The sequence below is a fragment of the Oryzias latipes genome, chromosome 8 (assembly GCF_053564925.1).
Source record: "Oryzias latipes strain Hd-rR chromosome 8, Olatipes_Hd-rR_3.1".
Taxonomy (NCBI): Eukaryota; Metazoa; Chordata; class Actinopteri; order Beloniformes; family Adrianichthyidae; genus Oryzias; species Oryzias latipes.
The window spans coordinates 24424688-24447462 of NC_136244.1; the positions used below are offsets into that span (position 1 = coordinate 24424688).

Here is a 22775-nt window from a genome sequence, read left to right on the forward strand (position 1 = left end):
TTCCCCATTTTTTGATCTAAAATTCTAATAAATAAATAAATGAAATAAAATGAAGGAAAATTTCAGTTTATTAAGCATTTAGAAAAAATGAGCATAACGATACTCCTTATTTCACACATACATCTAAAAAAGTCGTAGTTCCATAAAAAGATACAACTAAAAAAAAACGTTTAAAAAAACATTTAAAATATATTTAGTGAGTTACTAACATAGTTTCATTGTCTTCCACGTGCTATCTGTTGAAATGACCAAACAATCTGGCATGTTCTATGAAGCGTGTTTTATTTTGAAAACATAAACCGGAAGTGCGGTGGTTCTTATTTAAAGAATCAGAAAACCTGAGGAGATGTGTGGGGACTTGAGGCCGCTAAAGAGGGTTCCGCTCCAAAGGAAGACTGTCACTGTAATATTTGGGAGGAAGATATTCAGACAGATCAACGTGTGGAGGCGAAAATAGATACCCGCTTCGCGGACCGGGTCATGTGGGTTCGGAGAAATGTTCTTATCCTCACGCGCGCCGGACATCGGTAGCCATCTGCCGGCTTGCTAGCTGAGTCCTTCAAAATTACCGCTCCGAACCCGCATTTTTATTTATTTATTTTTTTCCCGTTATCTGTTACTAACATCCGCGGCTGAACCTCCTGTCTGCTCTGGATTTTCGTGCAGCTACTAGTCCTCCGCTGTAAATCTGACCGCTGGAAGGATCGAGCTAGCATCCTCTGGAGTCGGGTGTCCGCGCGGCGCTCGCAGCATCCCCGATCATCAAGACAGTTCCTCTGCGCTGGAATGCTAACGAACGAGGAAGGGAAAGAGTCGCCATGAGCGCTGGCCGTTCCCGTCTCTGGAAGCACATCTGTGAGGCTCCGACGATCCACGGATGCCGAGCGGGATGAGCATCCGGAGCCATGCCCTCCGCTGCCGGCCGTGTCTGTCTCCATCCTTGGGGATGACGCTCGCACAGGGACCGGGCTTTGGATGCAAGCAGCGGCGGGACGCGCCGAGAGGACTTGACAGGAGCATGCTAGCGCGGTGCTAGGCGGCTAACGGACTTTAAACACATTTTTTTTAACAAATTAAGAAACAACCGAGACCAATGTTATCCAACAAGGTTTGGGTGGCAGTAGTTCTACTGGGCGTGTACATAGGGCTGCAGGCGAGGTTCTACTTGTTCGGCGGAGTCCTCCTAACGGTCCTGTTTGCCATGGCTTTTCTGAACGGACCCCGGCTGCTGGACTGGGCGAACTCCCCTCCGCACCTCCAGTTCAACAGATACGTCCTGACGGGATACCGGCCGAGCTCCTCCGTGCAGGACTGCATCCGGAGCCTGTTCTACCTGCACAATGAGCTGGGGAACATCTACACTCACGGTGAGCGGCGGATCAGATGCGGGACCAATAGAAAGATTATTTAAAAAAGAGAGAGGGGCGTTTTTTGAGTATTTCTTTATTCAAATCGTTGTGATTCAGGAGCAGACGAAAACATGAAAAAGCTGTAGCTGTGATGTAAAACCATTGACTGTATATGGGAACTGGACTGAAACAGGAAGTACTTTCTGGCTCCAAGAAGCCAAAATCCCATAGACTTCTATAGAGAATTAAACAGCTATTACTCAATCATAACTTTTGTCAGAATAACTTTTCTTATCTTCTTTTATTTTTTCTTTATCCTAAGTTAATCACTGACCAATCAGATGCCTCAGTAAAAGCCAGTGGTTCCCACCTCAAACGTTTCATTGATGGATTCTCCTGAGCCGCTTTCAGCAAACTCCCAAAAGCCAACAGCTGTTACCATAGAAACGCTGACTCAGACCAACTCAGATCAGTGATTGACGTCTGGCTCCAACGTGGTTGTATCACGGAAAAATGGTGACCGAATGTACTTCATTTAAATGGAGGTATGGTATTTTCTATGGTTGAAGTCACACGCGCTCAGTCCAGTTCTATTATACAGTCAATGCGTAAAACGGCCCTGCCCTGCTCCATTCCGATGCATCCACTTGCAGACACATAGATTCATGTACATCTTTGTTTTCCTCTTCTGAGCTGGAATCTGGCTCCAAACTGTACGGCCACATAGTAATGTTAGGTTGGAGGTGGTAAGGAGCTGTAAACTAGCGGGAGAGCACGTAAACAGATAGATGACAGGAAATGGGGGCGGGGCTTACTTGCACCAACAGTCCTGCCCACAACTCAGAGGTGAGTTTCTAATGAACTCCTGCCGCTCTGCAGAAACTAAGTCCTAGAAAACGACACAGATTTTAGATTTTGTCTAAAAACTGTGCAATCATAATTAAAAAACGCTTTGAAAATAGATCAAAGGATCATCGGAGTGGGTCTTTGACTAATTTTAGACAGATCAGTAGACAAAAGTTTATTTTTGCATTTTATTTTACACCACACCACATTACTGAGTCTAAATGGAGAAATATTATTTTATTCTTTCATAAGTAAGAGTTTCAACACTAATAGCCTTAAAAGTTAAATGATTAAACTGTTTTTGTAATCATTGTTTTTTTCTTTTAAAACGTTAGGCTGGGTTTTAAAAAAATTAAATCAATCTTTATTTAAAAAAATAAAATGATCAGTTCTATAGATTAATGTTCTTTTAAGGCAGTTTGTGTCAAAAAGACAAAAAGAAGACTTTATTTTTATTTTTTTAATAATACATTTTGTTTTTGGATATACAATTTAACAACATTTAATGAAAATACGTTTTATTGCAAATTGAATGTTGGAGTTCAAAATTTGACTTATTTAGTTGTTGTTTTAATGAGAAAACATAGCAAATATAGATTTATATCGGTTCTTGTAGAATTTCTAATTTAACATTGTAGCTTCATGTAATAGTTGTGTTACTAACTAACTGATCAATGTTAGGGTGGACTTTTTTTTAATATCTTTCTTAATTTATCATTTCATGACCAAAATGGCTAAATTTTTTTTTTTGTTTGACATAATGATAATGTCATAAAGTTAATAGAGTTTAAATTTTGAGCATCATAAAATCCTGAAAGATCTATTTCTTACATAAATGGGATGTTTTTCTGCCTTATTTTTTTCACCTTAACCTTCTTGTTTTTAGCAGTTTTAAAATAAAAAATAATCATCCGTACATGCCCTAATACACTGTTTCTCCCAAAAGCTGAAATTCCTTTGAAGGTTGTTGCTCATCTTATATTGTGGTTGTTGATTTAATATATATATATAAAAAAAGTTGAAATACATCCTGTGGCTTTATTTCCACTGGGATGTTTTGTAGATGAAATGTCTGGGTTGTGCAGTAATTTCCCTTTAGACCAGGGCTCCTTTGAAAAAGAGATCTGTGGATCTGGTTAAACAACGGCTACATAAATAAATCAAACTAGTCACTCCCAGGAAAAGGTACAAACATTTTCCAGATTGGCTCATCAGCTCTGATTGGTCAGCTTCTGTGGACTTTTCCATCTCTTCTGCATCATTTTAGCAGAATCTTTTAGCCCCAAATCCTTTGCTGTGAGCTTTGCAGTCCAGATGTTGGTGTGTAAAACAAAAATGATATAAAGTTGTGGTAAATACTAGGTATTTTATTCGTTTTATGTTGGAATTTAATGATGAATTAAAGGATTTTTTATTTATTTGAAAGAGAAAAAGCTTTAGAGAAGTTTTGCTTTGGCCCCAAATGTCATTGTTAGCTTATTTTCTCACAATATTTATAATAATTTAATGCAAGTCGGAGTTTATATTAACAATCTTTGCAGCCAAAGATAAACAGGAGCTATTTTTTCTGTGTTTATTCTTGACAAAAGCACACATTTGTTTCTTCTTCTGCTTTCTCTATTCCTCCTCATGGACGGTTGTCCGCAGCGCGCTCAGCAGTATCATGTCTGAAATTCTCCAGGTGGGGCTGTCAGGCGTGCCGGCGGTCACTCAGGTGACAGCAGCGCCTGTCATGATCCGGGCTCACCTGCAAACTCTTAACTACAGTTCAGCGTAGCCATCTGACCCTCACCGACAGCCCCGTCCTGATACCTTCACGTTTGGAAGTTGGTGAATTAACAATGCCGATCCGCTCAGGTGGAGCCTCCATGATGTAACATTAAGCTTCAGGTGCTGCCTTGCTTTGCATACGAACAGAGAAAAAAAAGCCTGCAGGCTTCAAGATGGACCGTCCACGCCTGACTTTGTCGGCTTGGCTCAGGACCAGCGTGGGGGGGAGCAGGGACATGGCACTTGAAATAGACGCGACCATAGATGGTGTTGGGTGCATCACCTGCTCGGGACAAAAAGCTCCGACTTTGGGAGCGGGCGGCTCGAGCGGCAGAGGAGAGCGTGGAGTGTGCGACCTCATATGTGCAGCAACAGTGGATGAAGATTATTTATGGATGCAATTTCAAGGTGTGGATTTCAGTGTCAAGCAGGGAATGAATGGAACAACACAGGGTTTGGCTCTTTCAAAATAAAAGCCTAATTGGAACTTTATTTTGGTTCTAGGAGCGTCATTTCAGTGGTTTTACTGTCCCACTCTGATCATCTTTTAATTTATTGTAAAAACATCCCGTATGGTCTTTTAATGATGTTTATGCTGTTTTTAGCTAAAATACAAAAAAAACCCGAATTTTCTCAGACATAGTTTCTACAGAGCGGCAGTAGCTCATTTGGAATTTGGCTCTGAGTTGTGGGCATGGAACAACCCCGCCCCTTTTCCCCTTCCCCTTGCTCAGAACTCGCTCTCTTTCTAGCCTAAAGCCCCTCACACCACCAACATTACATTAGCGGTGCAATAAAAATGCTATCGTTCACGGATCTGTTTGTCCGCAAGTGGATGCATCAGAATGGAGCAGAGCAGGGACCTTCTGCCCCCCCCCCCACCGTATTTTCTTTGATCTTTTTCAAACGTTTGCACTGGATTCAGAACTATTTGATTTTGAGCTGAATCTTCTTTATCCATGCTGTCCATCATCAGAAAAATGCTACAAGAACATGTTTTAAACACGATTTTCATGCGATGGGCTCTTTATACGCTCACACCGCTCTTGACCCCTTCCAACGAAAAGTCTGTGTAAATGAGCGTAAATGCAGGATTCCTCGTTCCAAACTCACGTTTACGTCTCACGTCACTGTTTTATGACCGTCTACGTGTTAAAAGTTCAGTCAGCTTACGCTAAAATTAGGCCTGCACAATAAATCGCAAATTTATCGTTATCGCGATTTCAAGCTGTGCAATATCCATATCGCAAAAGTCGGCAAAAATCGCAATAAATGGTAAACCTTAATTGTGCTAAAACAATCTTCTAGCAACTTGAACTATTTAATGAATTGAATAAATTTCTTTATCCATTTGACCAATCAGATGGAGCCCTTCACGTTGTTGACCAATCAGATGGAGCTTTTATGTTAGATGTTGCCCTCCTAATTATACGAGGGTCCTTTGGAGAAAAATTTAGAGTATTTTGACTCTTATTTAAATTAAACTTTTGCAGTGAAATGGAAATGTTTTTGTTGTTAATTTTTCGCAAGTTATATCATCGTTGCGATATTGATCACTAATATCGCGGGTTTTCCTCATATCGTGCAGCTCTAGCTAAAAGCGTCATCCGCCCGGTGTGAACGGCAGAATTGTGGAGCTTTTCTGTGAGAATTTGACATCCTGTCGCCTCCTTTCCCACGGTCCCGTCCACTTGAAGGGCCCCCCTCCCATCTTGAAAAGCATTAATAAGCCTTGCGTTTTCTCCCAGGCATCCCTTTGGTTTGCTTCTTGGTGCTTCTGCCCCTCAACATCCCCTGGTCTCAAATCAGCGTCACCTGGCTGGGGGTGGTGCACTTCCTGGCCTGCCTGTCGCCCCAGCTGGGCTCCGTGCTCTATCACCTGTTCATGAACCACGAGGGAGGGGAGCCGGTCTACCACACCCTCCTGAAGCTGGACGTGTGTGGCATCTGCATGATCAACACACTGGGTGAGTCCTCAGATTGGCCCGTCGCTCCAGGTTCACGGTCAGGTGCCTCTTTTTTATTGCTGACCTGTTTGCTTCGAGGGTTTATCGATCGCCAGTGACTTAGTGAGCAAACGTTTTGCTTTGGAGGTGTACAAGTATTGATCCGACAGCACAATTCACTGCGCAGCGCTCCGCCGCGGAGCAGGGGTCCATGTAAAAAATGATCCGTCTAACCCTACATCTGCATGCTGTTTTCAGAACAGAACAGCAGGATTATATATTTATGGATTTACATCACAAATGCTGATTGTATTTCAGCAAGAAAATGTAGTTTAGAGGTTTGGTTGATGATGTGCGATGACTTAGAGAAACTTTATGTTTTTGTGGCCTTTCATTTACATTCATTCAACTTTTAACATTTACAATATCTGAGTTAAAAGAGTATTAGTTTTTTATTTGATTTGAAATGGTTTATTTCAAGCAATCAAGTTAGAATAATACACAAAAACAATACAATCATCAGTTAGACATTAATACAATAACTAATCAAACTTAGGATAATTAGACATATTAATAAATATTGCTTAAAGGGAGGGGAAGGACGGGAACTTATATAATCCCATATCTGTTCTACCGTAACCATTTTATTACATGATTTATCATTATCTGGTTTTATCAGACAAGATAAAGAATCCTTAGGTATCAATAAAGCACATGACAAAGATGAATTACTTAATTATTATGTAAGAATAGACATAACTATTTTAGAAATCAACATGGCAAATGTAGATCAGTTATCTAAAATATATGCAGATTATATTCATTAGAAAAATCATTAACATGATTAAAAAATAATTGTAATTATTGTAACTGTTTCAAAAATCTTCATAGCAAAAATGGATCAAGTATCAAAAGTTAAAAATATGTGCAAATTAAGTTTCATTAGGAAAAATCATGAATAAACTTTTTGAGCAAGTGAAGTAATATCAATTCAACCATCTTAACCATCAAAAACCACAACAACAACAAAAAGACTGTAATAGTGGAACATTCCTTTAAAAAAAACACTTTTTTTTTACTATGTCAAATGTGATTTTTCTTAATGAATTTGACTTTTGACAGAAGTGGATACAAGTTCCTCTCAAAATAAAATACACCAGAGTCCAATCACAACTTCCTGCTGCAGCAGGAGTTCAACGTTTTCTGTCTCGATGACTTGGGTTCACTTTTTTTCTTCTTTTACTATTGAACATAAGCAACACTGCTATGGAATCAAAAAATCTATACATGTGAACGCTGCCTCTGAACAGTAACTAGACACTTTGATGGAACAGAAGATCGGAGTAGGACTTTGAAGCTTCTTCTAACCACTGACAGTAGATTCAACCTTTTATTTTGCTTGCTTGTTTACAATCTCAAAAGAAATAAAAAGAAACGCACTCAAAGACCCACTCATGAGCAGTGGACCGAATGTAGACATTCGGATGTTCGATCCTCTTTTGATCTATTTTCAAAGCGTTCCCATTGTGCTGTTTTTTTAGCCAAAATTTGGAACCAGATCAAATGAGGAAAGCAAAGACACACATGGATCTTTCTTGGATGCATCTTTGGTTCTACGTCACACCTATAAGCTTATTCAAACTGTATTTTTTCATTTGCTCCTGATTCACAGTGATTTGAATCAAGAAAATACACAATTTTACTCTTTTTATGTTTTTTTTCCATCACGAGAAAACATTTTCATAATTCAAATAAATTGACCTTAACTACCAAACCATTGTGTATTCAACTGGTTAGAATTTTTTTCAAAGCTAATTAGCCACAATAGAGGAATAGAAGAGCCTTTAATGAATCAATTTAGATAATGTTTTAGAACCAGAGAACATAAATGATCATTGTTTCAGCTTAAAAAAATGTATATGACCTTTTAGATCCTCTTTGTCATTTTAAAATCTAAACATTTAGTTTTATTTGAGTCTGAATGAAAATGTTTGATTTTTATTTGTTTTAACTTTATTTTTCTTTCACATGACTGAAACGGATGAAATGAAACAACAGTTTGGGATTTTGTCTTCATGACTCCAAACATGAACTGAGCCATAAATGACTTTTGCTGCTTTTAGGGGAATCTTTTGATCGTAAACTATGTTCCTCACCTGAAAACCCGAGTAGATGATGCCGAAAAGAGAGAGAGTCGTAGAAAAGAGAAGACGTTAGGTCAGTAACTTTGGCTGAGGATGAATCAGAAGCGAGTCTGTCTGACCGTCTGTTTCCTGCCTCAGGGGCTCTCCCCATCGTCTACAGCACGCTGCTGTGCTACCCCTTCATCCGCACCGTGGCTCTGCTCGTCTACATCCTCCTGTCCAGCCACGCCATCTACTGCGCCGTCACGGCCCGGAGCAGCGTGCGGCGGCTGCGCTCCTTCGCCTGGCAGGCGCTGTTCCGCTTCTCCTTCTTCCTGCTCCGCTGGGTGGGCGTCGGCGGCGGCAGCCCCACCTCCCTCCGCCACTTCCTCACGATGGACACGTTGGCCGTGCTGGGCGGGGTCATCAACATCGCCCGCATCCCGGAGCGCTTCCGACCGGGACTCTTTGACTACTGGTGCAACAGCCACCAGATCATGCACGTTCTGGTGGTGGGGTCCATTCTCTACCTGCACTGGGGCGTCCTGGACGACCTGCTGTGGATCAACAGCTACAACTGTCCCTCCGACTGACCCCCTCATTCCAGCCCCCGCCTACGGACGAGGAACGCCAGAACTCAACGTCGGAGGACCTCAGGGGGCGGCTGGGAGTGCCTTGGGAGTAAAAACAGTGGGACAGTGTCTCACCTCATGTACTTTTGCGTCGAATGTTCACACCTTCGCTCGTCTTTGTTCGCAGGGAACTCACAGGCATTCACACCCCCCCACCACTGCTGCATCTTTCACACAGGTGTGCACAGGTGTGCCAGAGCATACAACTGTAAAGTTAGGAGCGCTTCTCATGACAGAATTTGAGGAGTTTTCCAGGTAAAACGTCAAGAAAAAAGGAAGAACTGCAATAATAGAATTGTTTTATGACAGATCTACTGGTTCTCTGCATTTCAGAGGAAAACCTTTCAGATTTACCTTAATTAACAGCTAATAAAGGGAGGTGTAGTTACTCATTAGGTTAGTTTTTATAACAAGATGTTAGAAAAGCGTACAAGAAGCTCTGAAAATATGCAAAACTTCGTAAAAGGTCAGATGTGTGTAGAAGTAGAACCGACATCGTTTGGCTTCATTTCAAATCACCGCAAACGGATAAAAAGTCGAGACCAACTTTTTCTTCGGAAGCACAGAAACCTTTTCCGCTTCAGATGTTCTCCTGTGCCGTTTTTCTGAAAGTTCTCGGCGGCAGGAGATTGTTTTAAGATGTCAAAAAGTGAGCAGAAGATTGAAAAATAGTTCATACAATCTTGATGTCATTGTGGATAGACGGGGCTGCTACCAACTCAAGCTAACGCCGACTCATCAGAGATACGATTCATTCGTTCCTTTTTTTTCTTCTTCAGAAGTACGAACAAATGCGTAATTGTCTCTCGAGGCAAAGCTTAAGCTCGCCTTCATTTGCTAAATAGTTTCGTACAAACCGGCAGAAGTGTTTGATTCATTTGCCGCTGCAAAGATCCCTAAAGATCTACCGAGCTGACGGATCCTTTACACCGAGACGCAGGAAACCTTTTCCAGCAGCGTGAAACGCTTTTTGTCATTTGGATGTTTTACGAAGGCCGCTCCGCTTCAGTGGCACAGAGACGCAGAGTTTGAGAAAAGCGTCTAAAATGCAATAAGAGTAAAGGCCGAGCAGTTCTGCGACGATAAAAGCTGAGTTTAGGCTTCAGCTATTGCAGTTGATAAATAATAATATCACATGCTCCGTCTATATCTTGACTGCTCCACATCACCTCTATTTAAACCCGCTAGCACCGCTGAGTTCTTACTTTAATGAGTTTCAGCCACTGTGTGCAGCACGCTGTGACCTGTCTTTACTCTGGATACGGGCGAGGGGTTCATTCTGCGGTGCACCAGCTCTTTAGCAAGGCATTGACTCTGTCGGCCAGAGTTTATTAGGCCTGTTTCAGAACCCTTAATGCTTGAATGTATTTCCAGCTATTAAAAAAAAATCACTTATTCTTGGTTTCAGATAGATGCAAAATTAAGGTAATTTTGAAACCAAAGTGGTTTGATGCACATTTAGGCATCAAGGAGTTAAATCTGGCAATGTTTTAATCATTTGGGCTTTGTGGAATATGATTGAAGACACCTTTGTCCCCGTTTTACATTGAAAGACCTAAAGGAATATAATCTTCCATTCATTCTAAATGTTTCCGAAAGTGAGAGGAAGACGCTGTTTTAGTCTGAAAAGTGTTTCTATTGCACTTCATGAGAAACATGTCAAAAGAAATTTAAAGGAGATTTCTTTTTTTGCAGATTATGGGCTGAATTTGTCTGCTGATAACCTGGAAAATTGCTCCACGTTTTCTCCAAACGCACTTTTTTCTCCCCAAAATTCCCCAAAATTTTTGCTTAAAAAAACAGACGTTTACCTCTCTGCTGTATTTTGTGTCTGCCATAAATGTTTACATCCTTTCTATTTTTTATACTTTTAACTTATAGTAGCTTAAAGTTTGAAAATCCTTTAGGTGGAAAAAGGTTTTGCACATTTCTTTTGGAACATTTTAGGGTTTTAAATAGTTTGACTGTAAGGAATGAACCCCTCACCCTCCTGCTGTGCAAATCCACTGTTTGTTTGTTTGTTCTTCTTTTTGGTGCAATATTGAGTTATATTTATTTGTTAAAAAATGATTTGATTGTCAAAATGTCTGGGAAAAAAAAGGTCTTTGCACTTGTTTCCCTTTGCAACAGTCAGAATTGGGGCTAAGCGGCTCCCCTCACCGTCCATCTCAAATGAGCATTTGCTAACAGCAGCTTCAGACCCGCAGCTTCGGAGGTGTTTGCACGCTGACACTGACGCTGATGCTGACGCTGACTGATGAGTTAAGAAGCTGGTAGTGAGCCACAAGCCCCTCAGAGTTCAGGACTGGACACTGCCGGAGCAGAAACTCCTGCATCGTTGGCCCCTGAAGGGAAAAGTGTTGCATGAACTTGGACGGCTGGGACACAGAAGGGTCTAGTCCTCATTGCTCTGCTGGAGGTGGACAGTGCGGCGCCCCCTGCAGGACACTTCTATAAATCCCATATGTTCATTGTTCTCTAAAGGGCTTTAGTTTAAGTGAATTTTGCATCTCCTTCATATTTAAAGTCCAAATACATCATGTAAATACGTGTATTTAGATGATCTATATATCTATATGTACACACAGGAAAAAGGCATTATAGGATTTTTTTTTTTTAACAAGAAGGGAAGCAAGAAAGGATGCACGTTCGTGGGAAACAGTGAGGGATGGGGCCACACGCGTCCATATCAGTCGTATTTGTAAACAGAAACAAATGACGGAGGTTTGGGAAAAAGAGGCTTACCTTCGTATAAACTGTGACCACAGCAAGGCATGTGAATACCTCTCGACCGCACTCGGTCAGTCTATGCATCATCAGCTGAAGGATCCGTTCAAGTGGACGCGTGTGGCTCCAAACGGCGGGCGGGCGGGCGGGCTCCTACACCCTGGGCCTCCCACTGCTCAGGGTGCCGTAACTGTAGCTGCAACACGTGCTGTCCGAGCGGCGGCTGGGAGGCGTCCGAAAGCACGCCGGCTCCAGGTCGGTCTGCTCACTCCGTGGGCCTCGTAGCAGACTGCAGGCAAACTGGAGGAACCGCGGTACAGAAAAGAAACTGGCTTTGTTCTGTTTGTCTGTTCACTGAGAAGAACAAAACAACCCAAAATGCGTCTCCAACAAGACTTAAACCTGTTTTTTAAACACTGCAGGTGCCGGAAAGCCTGTTCACAGCCTGTTTATAACGACTATATGTCTTGTTATGTATTAATTATTATGCCTACTTGAATTATGTGACGATGTGTACAGGTCATGAGGTCAGCCCTTTCTTTTATAACGAAGGGAGCTTTCTGGAGAGTCTGTCTGTTCATATCTGCAGGGTTGAGGGATGGTGCCTCCATCTAGTGGAAGCTGTCGCAGTCCTCACAGCTCACCGGCGCGTCGCCGTGTCAGCGCTGGCCTCCGTACATTCATACCATGTATGTAAACGTGCGTTGGAGTCCACCTGCGGAGTCCATTGATTTTGCACTGGCGGGGCCTTGGCTGCAGCCCCCCCCCCCCCCCCCCCCCCCCCACCTAGGAGGAGGAACAAGCCAGCGCAACATTCACACACTCGCCGTCCAACGTTGGCATCCCGGGTAACAGACAGACTCTCCTCCTCCTCCTCCTCCTCCTCCTCAGTCTCCAGCAACGATTGTGCAATAAACTGAAGTCTATATTTTTAAACCTGTCTTCAAATCTGTATGTTGCAGTGAAAAATATTTTTATTTATGCCTAAATAACTCAAAAAGACATTTAAATATTTCACAAAGGTAACTGCATTTATTCGATTAAAAGCTTCTCCAGAAAAACATTGAATGTAAAGTAACGGATCACCGGATCCATTTGTCTTTCTCGTGGGACCTGAGTCATACGTTATCATAAACCGATGAGCATGAAAATGTCTGCAAAGACACACAGCTTCATGTTTGAGCGTCTTCCTGCTGCAGCAGATGTCACTTCTGTTTTCCTCACACAGATGCCATAAGCTTAAATGTCTTAAAGTCTCACTCCGATCATGTTTTGATCTGTTGTCAAAGCGTTCCCAGTGGTTTTTGATTAGGATTTTGCTGATTTTAGGAAAAAAAATAACTGTCATTTTCCAGGGCATAGTTTCTGCAGAGTTCCTTAGAAACTCACTTCCGAGTTGTGGGCGGAACCGTTGGTGCAGAGCAACGCCGCCACCCCTTCCCGTCATCCATACACTCTCTCCTGCTAGCTTAAAGCCCCTCACGTCTGAAACCTAACATTAGCCATGCAGCAAAAATGGCGAGCCGTATTGGAGCTATTCCTCAGTACAGTTCTGATCCAGATTCCAGCTCAGACGAGGAAAACAAAAACGTTTATGGATCCAGTCGTCTACGGGGGGGGATGCATCAGAATGAAGCGGAGCAGGGGGCTTATGGCCCACCCGCCGTATTTTCTGCGATCTTTTCTCAGCTGTATTTTTATGTCCGCTCTCGATTTAAGACTAATTGCACAAAAAAATCATTAGAAATGCAATTTAAAGCTGAATTTCCCCAAATATATATCCTCCATCATGAGAAAAATGCCAAAAAACACAGTTTTCATTGGAGTGGGTCTTTATACAGCAGAATGTCTGTTTACTAGGTCCAACTTGGTGATAGAATAAATAAAAATGACCTATATTCACATTATTTCTACTCAAATACCATCAGCAGCCTGTGACAGTGGCTGGACTCTGCATGTCTGCAGGATTTTAAGGATCAACCTCTGCTATTATAACAGTCACATTTGTGTTCCTGCTCTCTGAGTTCAGAGCTGGTTTGCTCCTGAAAACCGTTGGTTTGTATCCGCAGAATCAGTCTGCATTTTTCAAATCCCTTTCTAATCTAAAACATCCGTATTTCTCATTTCGCGTCCCTCTGCCGTTTTTCAAGAGCACAAAGTTGCAGAAGACACCTCCCACTTCCACCTTCATTTGAAATTTTCACTTCCTTCATGTCACTTTGTGATGTACATTAAGCCGCCGTCTCCTGTGAGCCGTCACTCTGGTTGGCAGGGTGTTGGGTGAACTCCTGAATCTCCTCCGGCTGCCTTCGACCCTGAAGCTCCCCAGGTAGGCCTGCAGCAGCATCTCACACAGCTTTCAGTGCACCTGGTAGACATGGAAGGTGAAGATGTGGTTTCTTCTGAATCACCGGCGGGTTTTCTTAACTTTCCCATGACACGGTGACACGAGCAGATTACGGACATGCTTGACAAAATTACAGCTCCCTCTGAGGAGTTATTAAATTAGACAGAGTTCCAGGTCTTGTGATGCACATGCAGCTCAACAGTTGTGCACTTCTGGGTTTGAAGTTAGGCGCGGCCGCACAGTCCAGGAAGTCAAATCTGCAAATGGAGGTAAATTGCAGCCATTCAAGCATTTGTTTTTTTCTTTAACGATGCAAAGGTTTGTCTTGCAGCTTTTTAAGATGCTGTTAGACCGATTGGTGCTTTGTTTTCTGCGTCATTTTGGAGGTCTTTGACGCAGAGCTTTAGAGCAGAGCACTGATGGTGGGATGAGTTTTCATGTGAAAGCTTTGGAGTTTTGCTGCTCACCCTGCAGGATGTGGTGTAACCGATCTCTGGCAGCTGCTTTACCTTTTTTGGCTGACTGCATGTGGGGCTCAAACACGTCACCAGAGCATGTTGTGTGTCTTTTATGGGTTTTTTTTTTGCACGTTTTTGTCCACTCTGATGTGTCGTTAAAGCACAAACGGGAGACAAAAGAGGCATTAGAGGAAGCAGTTGTGAAAGCGTTGGCTTCCCTTTTTTTTTGTTTTTTTAAACTTTCCTGTGTCTCTACAGCAGTGTCAGCTTTAAGTCTGTCACTTTGGTTCCACATTGAATCCGACAGCATGACCATAAAAGGGACAAAAAGTGTCAGTGAAGACTTGCTCTCACCTTAAAGCACCTGCATCTTCTTCCCAGTTCACCATGTCCAGGAAGGTTGTGAGGACCAGTAAGTTCCGTCACGTCTTCGGCCAGGCGGTGAAGGCCGACCAATGCTACGACGACATCCGGATCTCCCAGATGACCTGGGACAGCAACTTCTGCTCCGTTAACCCCAAGTTTGTGGCCATGATCGTGGACGCCAGTGGTGGGGGCGCCTTCATTGTGCTTCCTTTGAACAAGGTGAGGGAGGATGTCAGCCCCCCCCCCTGCAGACTTTCCAAAAGAAGGATGTGTCTTCTTCTGGAAAGCAGCCTCACACCTTCAAGCAAAGAAGGAAGTTTGATTTAGTCTTTCAGTCTGTCTACACGTCACTCAGACATGCAGTTTTCACCATATTAGGAGTTTGTTGTCAGCTCAGTGGAGATAGACAGGATGTGGCCTCTACCCAATTTCTTTCTACAGTCACCGGAGGAGTGCTTGGTTGCACCCGAGCTTTTTATGCCTCCAAAACGTCGACCTCAATCCTCACCTGAGCATGTGAACGTCTGCTCCCTCAGGCACCTGCTCATTAGCATCTTATCTAACAGAGCAATAAAATCGGATTTGATGCTCTTTATTATCTGTCAGTCCACAGCTGTTAGGTTCTGTTTTCACACCTTGGTGTTTTCTGCATTTCCTGTTTTTCTTACTGGAAATGGTTATGAGCCGTAAATTTCTGCTAATTTTAGGTTTTGCCGCTCTTGCTTCCTTTAAAAATTCCTCTATTCACTCAGTCTCAAAGATTCATGTGATTCTTACCTGCTGAAACGTTTCAACTTTCAAAAAATGTGTTAATATTTGCAGAGAAATCTGTTATAGAAAATCTAAACACAGTTTTTTTGTGTAAAGAAATACCTGCCATTTTCTCTGGTTTTTAATACTCTAAATTGAACCAGAGGTTTGTTGTCAGCGTTCCTCTCCATGATTTCCTGCAGACTGGACGCATCGACATGTCCTACCCCACTGTGTGTGGGCACACAGGTCCGGTTCTGGACATCGAGTTCTGCCCTCACAACGACAACATCATTGCCAGTGGGTCTGAAGACTGCAGTGTCATGGTAGGTCAGGTTTTTATTTTTTATTTTTTTTCTGGTACAAATTTGCAAAACTGTGCTGATAAATCCATCGTTTCCCTCCAGATTTGGGAGATTCCAGAGGGGGGGTTGACCACGTCCCTCACAGAGCCGGTGGTCAAGCTGGACGGCCACTCGAAGCGAGTTGGCATCCTGAGCTGGCACCCCACCGCCCACAATGTGCTAATGAGTGCAGGTGAAGCTCACGTTCACCAGAGAGGCGTTTAAACAACACTCAAATTACATAAATAGCAAGATAAATAAACAGTCATTTTATTAACAAATGTGTGTATCTGCTGCCTCTAGCAGATTATATTTAGAATAATGAACTTCCACTTTTTCCCCCCAAGCTTTTATTTTGTAATGCAGAACTCATCCAAAGCAACTTTAAGACTTTTTTCCTCTTCCTGGAATGCTTTGTTCCTTTTTTCACGGTTTCCACGGTAACCATCTCCCCTATTCTGCTTGTTGCATACAGAGCTGAGTTGTAAAACTTTTTCTTCAGCCACTCAAGCGTTTTGCTGTGAAAACGATCCGAACACCGAGTGTTTTTGAATTTTCTTTCCCTGCAGGCTGTGACAATGTGGTCATCCTGTGGAACGTGGCTCGGGGGGAAGCGGCCGTGAGGATCGACAGCGTCCACACTGACCTCATCTACTGCGCCTGCTGGAACAGGGACGGATCCCAGATTCTCACCTCCTGCAAAGACAAGGCGCTGCGAGTGCTGGACCCCCGAAAGGGCACCGTCCTCTATGTACGCTTCCTTCTCTGACCACAGAAACTGTGATTTCACCCAAACGCTCAGAGGACTCTGCTATCTTATCTCCATGCTATTCTTATGTTAACTTAAAAGATTTAGTTTAAAAGAAACCCTTTCTGTGATTTTTGTCCGTCGCAGGCGCTTGAATAATAGAAGCTCATATCCATCAAATCATAAATTCATTCATTTTATTTTTATTGAAAACAATAACAGGGATTTTGTTTACTTACTGTTTCAAAGTGTTGTGTCTCCGTTAACCCCGCCTCCTCCGCTCTGCCTCTCACCTGCAGGAGCGGGAGAAGCCTCACGAGGGCTCCAGGCCCATCCGAGCCGTTTTCACGTCTGACGGGAAGATCCTGAGCACCGGTTTCAGCCGGATGAGCGAGAGGCAGGTGGCGCTGTGGGATCCGGTGAGCTCCACCAACTCTCCCACTCCACTTTTTAGTCCCTGCAAAGGAACGGGAATCTTTCCGTGTTTGTTTGAAGCATCCGGGCTTTGTTCAGAGAAGTGATGCTGGAGTGCTGGATGTCGTTTAAGAACATTTTCAGCTGCTTCAGTTTCACACATCAATCTAGACAGCTGGACATTTGTCTACAGGGATTAACTTTAGTACTTTAATACTGATGTATGTCTTACAACACTGTTTCACAACAAGCAGATTACTGAAACATGGGTGAGGCGCCACGTCAGCCTCAATTAAACAAGGCCCAGGCTTACCTCCGGGCTGCAGAACGGGCTTGTTTTATGTGTGTATTAGAGACATTTAAGAGACATTTAAAAGTAAAATTTCCTCTGATTGTTTGATTACAGAAAAACTTCTCCGAGCCGCTGACTCTGCAGGAGCTGGACACCAGCAGCGGGGTCCTCCTGCCCTTTTATGACCCAGACACCAACGTGGTCTACCTCTGTGGCAAGGTCAGGAGCTGATGTTGAAACCGCCGCTCGGCCCGCGCTGATGCAGACGCCTCAGTTGTTTGTTGTTCACCGCAGGGAGACAGCAGCATCCGCTACTTTGAGGTGACAGACGAGGCTCCTTACATCCACTACCTGTCCATTTACAGCAGCAAAGAGAGCCAGAAGGGGATGGGCTGGATGCCCAAGAGGGGCCTGGAGATCAACAAATGTGAAATTGCCAGGTAGTAAAAGAAGCTTAATGAAATAACAAACAACTTTTTGGTGTTTTCAGCATGTTTTTGTGCCATTTTTTTAATGATGATAAAGAAAAATGAGCTTCAAACTGCATTTCTGAGTATTTCTTTAGAGCAGACGAATAAATGCAGTTTGAAAAAGATCGTATTCGTGACGTAGAAAATACTCTGGGCGGGGGCCACAGGCTCCCTGCTGTGCCTTATGCCGATGCCTCCTCTTGCAGACAAATAGATCCATGTGAGTCTTTGTTTTCCTCATCTGAGCTGGTATCTGGCTCAAAACTGTTTGACTGGACAGCTCCAATAAGAACCCATGCATGTAAACAGAGAGCTCTCAGTTATGGGTCACTCAGAGGGGAATTTTTAATGAACTCCTGCCGCTCTGCAGAAACAACAGGTTTTTTGCTTTGAGCTAAAAACAGCATAATCATATTTAAAAGACCACTTTGAAAATAGGTGATTGGAGTGGGTCTTTAACAATGTGTGTCACCAGTTTAATGCTGCAAGTAGGATCCACCCAAACAAACAAACAAACAAACATTTTGGAGTGTGTTTACTCTCCATTTGCTTCCCCTTTCCCTGACCGAACTTCCTGAAACATGAACCTTTTTCCACCTGCAGGTTCTACAAACTGCACGAGAGGAAATGTGAGCCCATTGTGATGACGGTACCTCGCAAGGTACGGTTTAGGCAGACAAATTTCAGAAAGCTGTCATGGACGTCTTCTTCACTGCTCTGCCCTCTCCGGCTTGTGTAGTCGGATCTGTTTCAGGAGGATCTGTACCCCGACACCCTCGGCTCCGAGCCTTCGGCCGAGGCCGACGAGTGGTTCGCAGGGAAGGACGCTCCTCCGGTTTTGATATCTCTAAAGGAGGGGTTCGCAACCACGACCAAATCCAAGGAGTTCAAAGTTCACAAGAGTCTCCTGAAGACCACGACTGCTTCAGCGGGAACTCAGCCGGACAGCAGCGGGGTGATTTCTTTGTTCTTTTTCCTGACTGAGCCTTTTTGGACCTAAAACCTTAAATGTTTATGTTTTTGACATAGTTCAGCTTTTTAAAAAAGCCATCATTACTAAGTTTTTGATGTTGGACTCTTTTCACTCTCAAAAAAATACATTTTTTCCCACTTGATTTGCTTATAATTCTTTATTTTTAGAGTAAATTGAGTAAATCAATGCTGCAAAATTGCCTTTCTGTCTCCCAGGAGGTGCAGTCTTTGAAGAAGGAAGTGAAGGACCTTAAAGCTGCGATAGAAGAGCTGACCAAGCGTGTGATGGAGCTGGAGAGCAAGCATTAAAGATGACAGACCTCCAAGCTAGAAAATGCATCAGAAGAGCTGATGGAAACACAGGAGCACAACCTGACAGAGCGCAGAAACTGCCGTTCACTTTGGGTGGAAGTGAGACAAAGGGATAGATTAGGACAGATGTGAAACCTTTCCAGTTTGAGAATTCATTTATTTGATTCTAGTGACCAATTAAATTTAAAATAAAAATACTTCCTTTTTAAATATATGATTTTATTTGGAATAAAGTCTTCCATATTTTCAAAATGTCTTTTTTTTCATCTTAAAAATGCGCACAAACATCCGTTTAGGTTGACCAAACTGTCATCATTTCAGTCAATTATCATAGAAAATGAGCATAAATGTGAGGGAATCATTGCAGAAAACGATGCACAGATATTCTTACTGAGGTGATTTTTGTTTGTGATTGATTTTTCTGACAACAAATAATACAAACAAAGAGAAAAACAGCAGATCATCTAAATCTGTGCCTGTAAAGCCGCTTTAAATCCTTGCATTTCCTAGCTTACAGATAATCATGGTTAGTATCTGCTGGCAGATCTGTGCTTTCCAGGTTTTTGATCTGATTTTCAGGAAAACTCAAATGTTTGTGGAGTCAATGAGGGTTTTTGTGTAGCCTCTCCTTTATGAGGCATGTCAAAACCAAAAAGGAAAACAGTGTAGATATTATCACAAATCTATTTTTGGAGTCAACATTTGAACAAACACTTATTTTTCCTGAAATCAACAACTGGGTTCATCTCTGCGTCCCAGTTTTTCCTCCATTCTCTCAACACTCGTCCCCTCTCTGAAGGACTCTACACGTAGTTTTTGTTGGAGGGGGGAGCGCTGTTGCTGTAGTACTTGGCGGTTGGCCCGGGGCTGCTGGATTTGGGCCGGCTGAAGCAGCACAGCAGACCTCCGGCCAGAAGCAGCAGCACGCCGGCGCCCCAGCCCAAATAGATGCAGGCCCCCATCTCCCTCTTCATGCTGGCAGGGACCAGCGGGTTGTTGAAGTCCCTCACGGTGATGTGGGCGGACCAGCTGACGGGGATGATGACCAGCAGTCCGGCCAGCAGCAGACCCACCCCGCCCACCAGGTTGATCTTGGGTTTGGCGTCTTCGTTCTGAATGCAGGTGGTGAAGTCGGCGCCGCAGAACATGATGAGGAGGCTGAGGACCGCCAGCATGCAGCTGATGATGGTCATGGCCCGGGCGGCCTGCAGGTCGGAGGGCAACACCAGAATGGAGTCGTAGTTCTTGCACTGTTGTTGGCCGGTGCTCTGCACCACACACTCCATCCACAGGCCCTCCTCGGAGTTCTGCTCCCACAAAGACACCGAGAACCTCAGCATCACCACAAGCCCCCGTTCTGAGACGTTTTGAGCATAACGCGAGAACCTTTCCTCACCTGTGCCGTGACGATGTTGGAGCCGATGAAGGACGACACTCTCCAGCGAGGAAGAATGCAGGCCACCACAATGCCGATCAGTCCCATGACCCCGAGGACCACGCACGCCATCTGGACGGCAGAAGATCCCATTTTAGCGGAGGAGGAGCTGAGGAGAAAACAAGAAATAAGAGGATCAGAAAACTCTCCATTCAGAGAAAAAAGATCATTTTTGAGGGAACAATTTTAGTTGTATAAATATCAAATTATTTATTCTTTTATATTTATGTATATATATATATATATATATAAAAGGTTAAAGGGAGAGAGTTAAGCAATCAGAAAAATTGCTGCCTCCAGGAACAGAACTTGTCTTTTTTTTCCTCAGAGGCTTGTTCAGACTTGCTCCATCTAGCTGTAAGCATCTTTCCCTCCACCTCAGGCTAAAAGAACCACACCCTCACAACCACCTAAACACTAAAGCTCTTTTCTTTAATCGGGCAATAAATAAAAATAAATCTACATTTAATTTAGGAAAATAAATCTCTCCCTATATAATCTCACCCAGGATTTACTTAATGTATATTTTTCAAAGCCAAACATTTTCATCCAGATTTTTTTAATTTTTCACAAAAACAAACAAAAGATTGGATCTTCATAAAAAGTACAAAAGACGCTGAAAGCCTTTAGTATTTTTACATTTTAAAACAGTATCAAAAAAAACCTTGAACACTCCTGTAATTATAGGATAACAGACAAAAAATTTTTTTTTTATAAAACTTAATTTTTAAATAATCTGAAAAATATTTATGTAAAAACTTTTTGAGAAACAAACCTAAATCTAGATCTTTTACAAACTTTATTTCTTATACCAACAAATCAGAAAAAATGAATGTGATGGAATACTTTTAAAATTGCCAGCGTTCATGTCTGTTTTTTGCTTTTAAACTCTCAAAAAAAAAAGTTATTTTTTTCCCCACAAAATTCAAGCAATTTTACAAAGAATTCCTGCTTTCTTTTGTCTTCTGATCTTTTTCCTACACCTGTAGAACTTTTTTTGGAGCAGGAAAAAACAATATTGTGAATAAAAAAGAATTTTCTTACCTTTTTTTTAAGATTGAACAATTGGTCAAGTTTTGAAGTTTTTCCTTTTGTGGGTCGTTGCAGATTCAGTTTTCTATTAAACTGTAGAACTGTGTTGCGTCTAACAATGTCAGAGTATTTAAGAAGGGCAGCAGGTGGAGGGAGGGGCTCAAAAAAAAAAAAAGAAAAGCTCAACCTGAAGAGTTGGAACCAACTAGTATCAGCTTGTCCAGCTGGGGTATTTAGGCCTTTGCATTAAAGCAGAGAAGTCACGCAAATCTATATACAATTGTAAAATCATTTTAAAAAGAAATACATGGATTATATCCATACTGAAACATTTGGATAAAGGATTTACTTTACTATAAGGTAAAAATCACAGCAGACGACACACACACACGTGAAGCAGCAAAAAATGATCAGTCCATCCTTTGAATGAAGCAAAAACATGTGACCATACAGTGTAGTAGAATGTTCCAATAACCTCCCCTTTGGGTTATTTGCGGTGGCAGTGGCCTGAACTTTCTGAAGCTAAAATATGAATGAATTTGACTTTCATTCTTGTTTACTGGTTTGTTTGCGCACATATTTCATTTATAGTTGATTATCTTGCAGATCATCTGTAAACCTTCCCCTGCACTGTTCAGGTATTTCTCTCTGAGTCACACTGGTGGAATTTTTGGCCAAAGATGACCTGGAATCCATTTTAGGTCAGTGAATCGTATCGCTCCAAATAAATCGAATACGAATCGAATCGCAACCACAAATTATAGGAATCGAATCGTTAAAACGAATCATTAATTTAATTCAGTTTCATTTAAATCGCTCAATATTACAACACAGTTGTCTCAACGGGATTCATTAATTGTACAACACATAAAATCAGTTATAAAGTTAAATGGCTGATTGCTAAACTAAACAGACTAAACTAGAGTGGGCATCTCTGCCCTTAGAGTTCCTTTTCGGTAAGGAAAAACATAGAATTCCAGGGAGGAAAAAAGAGAAAAAAACCTCAGGAAGGAGGGGTGTGCATTACACCCCCTAATATATATATAAATTCTTCTTGTCACCTTTTATCAAATAGAACAGCCACCCCATGTCTTTAAGTGTTGAGACAGCATTTTGATGATGCTGATGGTCATTTCTCAATCCCAAGTTTCCACCACAACAGAAGTGAGTCAGCTGAACTCCCGACATTTTTCTCCCTCACTCAACTTAACACAAACAACTCCCAAGGAGATTTCCAACCCACCTGTCTGAGGTCCACACCTTCTTGTGTTGAAACCAGGATGATGAACGACGAGAAAGGGGGGCAGGGACCGCAGGAGGTGCTTCGTGGAACCGTGAAGCTTTGTTTTATAGGTCAAATATAAAAGCCATGTACATATAAAAGGAATGCAGTCATAACAGTTTTGACTTGCATAATACATTGAAATAATTTTAGAAAAGGT

At 42.5% G+C, this 22775-nt stretch overlaps 3 protein-coding genes and 1 long non-coding RNA gene across 4 annotated transcripts; 2 read left to right on the forward strand and 2 right to left on the reverse strand.

Moving 5' to 3' along the window:
• Nucleotides 1-297: 297 nt before the first annotated feature.
• paqr4a (progestin and adipoQ receptor family member IVa) lies at nucleotides 298-11260 on the forward strand. Its single transcript, XM_004071232.5, has 3 exons — nucleotides 298-1367; nucleotides 5714-5932; nucleotides 8194-11260. Exons 1-3 carry the CDS (start codon nucleotides 1094-1096, stop codon nucleotides 8625-8627), a joined length of 927 nt encoding a protein of 308 aa, XP_004071280.1. The 5' UTR covers nucleotides 298-1093; the 3' UTR covers nucleotides 8628-11260.
• Nucleotides 11261-13583: 2323 nt separating this feature from the next.
• LOC110015451 (uncharacterized) lies at nucleotides 13584-14684 on the reverse strand. Its single transcript, XR_002290647.3, has 2 exons — nucleotides 14553-14684; nucleotides 13584-13761 (listed from the first exon to the last, which is right to left on the reverse strand). It is a non-coding gene; the product is annotated as an uncharacterized LOC110015451 (long non-coding RNA).
• coro1a (coronin, actin binding protein, 1A) lies at nucleotides 13584-19118 on the forward strand. Its single transcript, XM_004071173.5, has 11 exons — nucleotides 13584-13722; nucleotides 14580-14783; nucleotides 15518-15640; nucleotides 15722-15851; nucleotides 16228-16409; nucleotides 16706-16825; nucleotides 17227-17331; nucleotides 17407-17552; nucleotides 18186-18243; nucleotides 18322-18537; nucleotides 18771-19118. Exons 2-11 carry the CDS (start codon nucleotides 14586-14588, stop codon nucleotides 18861-18863), a joined length of 1371 nt encoding a protein of 456 aa, XP_004071221.1. The 5' UTR covers nucleotides 13584-13722; nucleotides 14580-14585; the 3' UTR covers nucleotides 18864-19118.
• cldni (claudin i) lies at nucleotides 19069-21478 on the reverse strand. The gene is made up of 3 exons (XM_023957355.2): nucleotides 21346-21478; nucleotides 20263-20410; nucleotides 19069-20173 (listed from the first exon to the last, which is right to left on the reverse strand). The coding sequence occupies exons 2-3, from the start codon at nucleotides 20392-20394 to the stop codon at nucleotides 19670-19672; spliced, it is 636 nt and encodes a 211-aa protein (XP_023813123.1). The 5' UTR covers nucleotides 20395-20410; nucleotides 21346-21478; the 3' UTR covers nucleotides 19069-19669.
• Nucleotides 21479-22775: the final 1297 nt, after the last annotated feature.